This window comes from Monodelphis domestica, chromosome 1, assembly GCF_027887165.1.
Source record: "Monodelphis domestica isolate mMonDom1 chromosome 1, mMonDom1.pri, whole genome shotgun sequence".
Classification (NCBI taxonomy): domain Eukaryota; kingdom Metazoa; phylum Chordata; class Mammalia; order Didelphimorphia; family Didelphidae; genus Monodelphis; species Monodelphis domestica.
The window spans coordinates 462121027-462127209 of record NC_077227.1 but is presented as its reverse complement, the minus strand read 5'-3'; the positions used below and the strand labels follow the sequence as shown (position 1 = coordinate 462127209).

The 6183-nt window shown below is 52.5% G+C and overlaps 1 protein-coding gene across 1 annotated transcript; it reads left to right on the top strand.

The window, feature by feature from the left end:
* The first annotated feature begins 755 nt into the window (after positions 1-755).
* Positions 756-4695, top strand: IER5L (immediate early response 5 like). The gene has a single exon (XM_007475125.3). The coding sequence runs from the start codon at positions 1976-1978 to the stop codon at positions 3158-3160; it is 1185 nt and encodes a 394-aa protein (XP_007475187.1). The 5' UTR covers positions 756-1975; the 3' UTR covers positions 3161-4695.
* Positions 4696-6183: the final 1488 nt, after the last annotated feature.

The window sequence follows — 6183 nt, the reverse complement described above, 5'->3', positions numbered from 1 at the left end:
CAAAGGAAACTAACCAAGGTTCAAAGGAAGAGGATAAAGGAAGTATAGATATTATCTCTGCTGAGGAATGACTTTCTTCTGGGGCTAAAAGAATTTAGTCTTGAGCATTCAAATTCTACTTTTAGTTAATGCTCTCCTTGTATTGCCCCTTTGGAGAACAGAAAATAGACTGGAAAATGAAGGGATCTGCCCACTGACTTTTCAAACACTTGTTTCTTGCCTCAATCTACTTATAAGTAAAAAGGATATTGTGTTGAGAAGCTAATATTTTCAGAAATGGCACATTCTTGAATTCATGTTATTGATTTAGCTCTTACAAAGAATATTCTTTGGGTCTGGATTTTCATAATTTGCAAAATGTTGAAGGCAGTGCCTCATCATGGATTCCCAGGTCCAGAAGGCTCAGTCACTCTTTGAGGTCATAGAAGTTGAGGACTAAAATGATCAAACCAGAGACCTTTAAGGGCATCTTTAGTTTCTACCTTCTGAGTGACATAAAAAGGCAAAAGCCTGAGGGGGAAAAAAAAAACAAACTTTCCTAATCTATCTAGGAGACCTTAGAGAATGGACCAGATTGAGTGGTTCATCTTCCTGCTCTACAAAGGACCTCTATTGATCCTTAGTTTCCTCATCTATCCATTGAGAGTCCTTTTCAACTCTAAGGTAAGTTCTCTTACTCTGAACCAAAGTTAGTTTCTCCTATTTCTCCAACTTTTTTATTTAGAGTTGCTTGCATCCCTGTTAAAAGGGCAATGAAATCCAAGTGATTGGGAAGGATCAGAGCTGATAATGGACTCTATCTGCACAGGGCTCGAGAGAAGGGGGAAGGAAAAACTCCTTTGGAGGCTCTTGAAGTGGTGGTGGCTGAGCCATGGGAGGCAGTCAGACACAAGGAAGGCCCCTTGGGAGGAGAAAAGGGCCATAGGATGGGGAATGGTCAGTGAAGGAACTGAATGAAGCCCTTGAGCCTACATTACACCGTGGAAGAGAGATAGAGCCTCGAGGGGAGGCTAAACTTGTGAGAGCTTCTGTCCGTGCAGGTGTCACGCGGGGTGCTGAAGGGCACGTCACGTGCCTGTGGGCGGGAACCTATTCGCGAGGAAAGCGAAGGGCGGAGAGCGCGGGAGGGAGCGCGCGCGCGCGCACACACACACACCTGCCGCAGGTGAGTCTGAGAGGGGGAGGAGCCGCCGCGCGCAGGTGAGCCAGGCTCAGTACAGCTCCATGGGGAGTCGGAGGGCTGTGTCACGGAAGGAAAGGGAAGAATAGCAGTGGCTTTGTTTCTCTTTGTTTATTTTTGCCCCCGGAGGAGCGTGGAGTGGGTGGAGTGTGTGTCTCCTACAGCCACTGCGGTCCTGGACAAGGGGCAGCTGCAGGTTCATCTTTCCGGACCCCGGTGGCTCCAGCCCTCTCTCCTGAGAACATTCCAAGCAGCGCTGACTGCGGCGCCGGCAGCGGCCCTGGGTCCGTTCGTTATTTGAATAGGACAAAGGAACCGCCTTGGTCTGATTGGACGGACAGACGACTCTGGGGCGGGCAGCCCCTGTCACTCCGACCGCGATGGGATCTCTGGTTGGTCTAGGAAGCTAGGGGCGTGGCTTTAACATTCAGATAAATAGCGGGGGCTGGGACCGGCAAAGGCTCATTGCTTTGCGCGGTCGTGTTCGGACGGGGCGCGCGGTGGGGATGGTGGCAGCGCCTCTCCGAGCGATGTCGACCCGCTGAACGGAGACTCCCCTTTCCTTTCCTTTTTCTCCCACATCGCAGCAACGGGCTGTGGAAGCAGCCATCCCCACCCTTTGCTCACAGCCTCCCACCCTTCCCCGAGTCCCCCAGTCTCTCTCTTTTCTCCTCTACCTCGCTCTCCCTACCAAGTCTCCCCGGTGCCCGCGCCGCGCGGTGCTGTGCGTGTCTATGCGCCCGGCGGTGGCAGGAGGCGGTGGCGGCTGGTGGTGGTGAGTCCCTCCGGAGGAGTATGGAGTGCGCCCTGGACGCTCAGAGCCTCATCACCATCTCGCTGCGGAAGATCCACAGCTCCCGGACCCAGCGCGGTGGCATTAAGCTACACAAGAACCTCTTGGTCTCCTACGTGCTCCGTAACGCGCGGCAGCTCTACCTGAGCGAGCGCTACGCTGAACTCTACCGGCGGCAGCAGCACCCATACTCGGGCGGCGGTGGCATGATGATGAGCTCCGCGGGTGAAATGGCCGAGTTCAGCCCTCTCCAACTTCCCGGAGACCCGGAGGACCGGGATCCGGGGGCCCGGCAGCAACTGCACCAGCTTCATCAGCTCCACCTCCACCACCAGCAGCAGCTGCAACAGCACCGGAGCTGCGCCGCTGGGGCGCCCGCGGGAGGAGCTAGCGGAGGCGGGGGCGCTGGGGAGCTGTTGGAGCCCGTGTGCGCTGCGCTCTTGCCCGGCGCGCACCACCGGGAGGAGACCTTGGCGCTCCAGCCGAGCCCTTCCCCACAGCAACAGCCGCCGCCGCCTCCAGCCTTGTGTACCCGGGACCCTTCCTCCTCTCCTTCCTCTTCCTCTTCCGTCGCTGCTTCTTCTGCTGCTTCCTCTTCCACTGCCTCCCCGAGCTTCTACCGGAGCGGTGGTTGCTGCGCCCCGGGCGGCGGGTACCCGCTCACCTCGGACTTCGGTGGCAGCCCGCTCCCGGTGGCTGGAGGAAATCTACACTGTAGCAGCCAGACCACCGTCCTGGACCTGGACACTCACGTGGTGACTACAGTGGAGAACGGCTACTTGCACCAAGACTGCTGCGTTTCGGCGCAGTGCTCCTGCTGCTGCGGCGGCGGGCAGGGCGCCCCGGGACTGGGCCCCGCAGTGCCGGCCCCGACCGCGCTGCCAGGCACCAAGCGCAAGTACTACCCTGGACAGGAGGAAGAGGAGGAGGGAGGGGAACTGGGGGGAGACCCCCCCGGGGGAGGGCCCCCCTTTACCCCCTGCAAGCGTGCCCGCTTTGAGGACTTTTGCCCAGAGTCGTCCCCGGACGCTTCCAACATATCAAACTTGATCTCGATTTTCGGCTCGGGATTCACGGGGTTAGTGAGCCGGCAGCCGGACTCGGAGCAATCTCTGAACGGGCAGTTGTGCAGCAAGCAGGCTCTAGCCAGTCTGGGAGCCTGGACTCGGGCCATCGTGGCCTTCTAGGGACCGGGGGAGCTTGGGATAGAGAGTGCCCGGCCACAGTTAGGGGTGCGGGAACAGTGGGAGACAAAAGACTAGGGGAAATGGGGGAAAGAGGGGAGGGGGTGCCTGGGGAGTTATGGGGTGTTCTGTGGGGGAGGAGGGGAGACAGCTAATGTTTTATAAATTGTAAAATAAAAAATGTAAGATCTTGGACTTTATTTTTGCAGAGATAAAAAGCGCCTATTTAAATATTCTTTGTGTTTATCTTTCTCTTTTTAATTGTATCGATTGCAATGGTGAACGGTGGAAGAGGCAGCCACGTGAGGCAAGGGCTGCTTGCTACAAGAGGAAATTTGGGGGGAAAGGCGGGATACAAGCCCTGCTAGGAGGCCAAAAATTCTGCCTAGGCTCTGGTGCTGACCCTGGTGAGGGGGAGTGCCCTGGGTTACCCTTAGGGGCACTCTGTTTAAGGGGGAAATGGAGGGAAGATTTATCATATCCCTGGAAGGATTAGTGTCTGATCAATTCCACATCAAAGCTGTCAGTTCTTTAAACTGAATTCAAGAATCAGCTGAGAGGAAACAGTACTGGAAGGGTAAGAGATGGACCCAATTTTTCTTTTCCCCTTGAAATTTTTTAATTCAAAAGGGGAAAATTATAGAAAGAGGAGTACCTTGAGGAAGGTTTCCATTTAGCCTGTGCTTCCATTCTTGGCCAGCCTGACTAGTTGGATATCTAGTATTTTCTAAGGGAAGGCAGAAATAAAAGCATTTCAACTTTTTATTGCTATTTTTTAAACACCTTTCCTCACTCTCTTTCTATGTGCACCTTCCTTCCTTACCTCTCTTCTTCCACAACTGTAATTCTGGGGAGAATGAGCAGAGGGGCTTCTAGTCTTCCCTGACCTTAGTTCTTTCCCAGAAATCTTTGGTCACTCCCATGACCTGGACACTATGTTTGTGGGGGGGACCAGTGGAGGGCATGCAGACTAAACTACATTTCCCATCATGCACAGTACTAAGGCCCTTTCTTTGGGCTTAATTTTCATTCAAGAAGGAAAAGGAGGAAACTTATGCCTTCACCTTGATCTGTCACCCATCCACCCTCCCCCACACTCCATGGAAAAGCCAGGAAAAGTAGTCGACTTAGAACTTTTTTTCTTTTAACCAAGTCTCTGGTCAAGTGTGGTGTGTGTGTTTATTAAAGTTTAAGTGTTCTGGTTTCAGCCTTCAATTGGATTTCATAAAACCAGCATCCTTTGGTCTTGTGAGGAATACTGTCCTGTAGTCTTCAAATATGTATCAATATTTTGGGGGGGGTTGTTTAGTTTAAAGACCTTTTGTTGTAAAAAGGTGGGTTTTTGGGCAGCCTGTCTTACAGGCCACACTCAACACTGTGTGTCCTCACCCAAAAGTTGCTAGTTTGACACACATCCCCTTCACTGCCCTCTCTTTGTTCGTATCCTTGTATTTTGTGCATATGAAATTGTATATCACCGGGTAAAACTGTTCAGATTATTTGTTTAAATTTATAACCTTAATAAAAAGTCAATTATATGATGACTGTGCTTTCTTCTTCAGAGACACTTTGGGGAAGGGAAAGATGGGGTTGGAGGTAACAGAAGTCCTGAGAAAGGCCACCCATGCCTTCCCACCTCTTACCACCTGAGAAATAACCATATGACCATGGAGGACTTGGAGTTGGGCACAAAGAGTGCAGAAATGACTTCAAGAAGGCCCTTCTCCCTGTTTCCTTTCCTCCCCCCCCCCCCAGCTTATAACATTGGCATGTCAGGGATGAAGGGGGACCCTGCCTCCCATCTCGTCCAACCTTCTCATTTACAGATCCTCATCTGTCTCTAAGATGAAGTTGTCTCCAAAGTTTCCATCCCTTAGAATAAAAAACCCAGACAAACATCTCCAGCCACCCAAATAGAGAAGCCCACCTGAACGCTTCCTCAAAATTCAGCCATAAGAAACATAGTATATATAGGGCTGAAGTGATGGGAGCTTGTTTGACTGTTTACTGATTCTGGCTGGTAAGGCAACCTGAGCTAAATCTTGGGGGAGCTGGGATGCCATCTAAAAATGAATCCCACCAGAAGGTCACGACAAGAAAACGGACTCCTAATATCTTTCTTTTCTTATAAGGGGAGGGGGAAAACAGGCGAGGAAGGACGGTTTGGGCTCCAAAGGGGCAGAGGCTAGTGTCTTCCATACCCTTCTCTTTCCATTGATGCATCCTCCCCTCTTTGACAGTAACTTAGGCAAGTTTTCCAAGTTTAGTTATCACTGCTCTGTGCCACTTGGTGGTGTACTGATATATGCATGCATGCATACATCCATCCATATAGACATATACATACACACAAATGTTTTCTCCTCTCTCTCCTTTCTCCCCCCTTGCCCCTACCCCAATGTATGAAGGCACCGAAAGCACCCGTGCTTTCACCACCTAGGAGAGAACAACAGAATGGGAGAGCGTTTAAATGCCAAGCTCCCAGGTCTTCCAGCTAGAACCAAACGAATACATATCTGAAGCCTTTTGCCGCTGTTTGGGGAAGGAGCTGTCTCTGTTTCCAAGGGGGAGGGAAGCTGGGTGGAAGAATGAGGGGTGGGAGGTGAAGAGAACCGCGGGCAGCTTTCCCTCCGTCACTCACGCACTTCTCTTGTGTGCCTTGCCGCCCTACTCGGGGCGAAAGCTCTCCCCGCGTGTCTCTCCCCTTCACCCCCAACCCTAAAGCGTGCCCTTCCAGCCCCTCCCCGACTGCAGCCGAGATCACGGCCCCACGCAGAGCGCGCTGCTCCTGAAGGACCGCTTCCCCGCCTGCCTTCGATCTGCCCTGGGCGAAGTTGCCACCCGTCCTCCCCAAGGTGCCGAGTCCGTGGGGGGCCGTGGGCACCTGGGAACGGGAGAGAAAGGGGGCGATTTTACCCTGGAACCAACCATAACTTTCTCTCTGCCCCCTTGGAGGGAAGAAAGGGGGAAGGGAATCTGATACCTTTTCCCCACCCCGACCACCACTTTTTTTTCTTTTTCTTTTT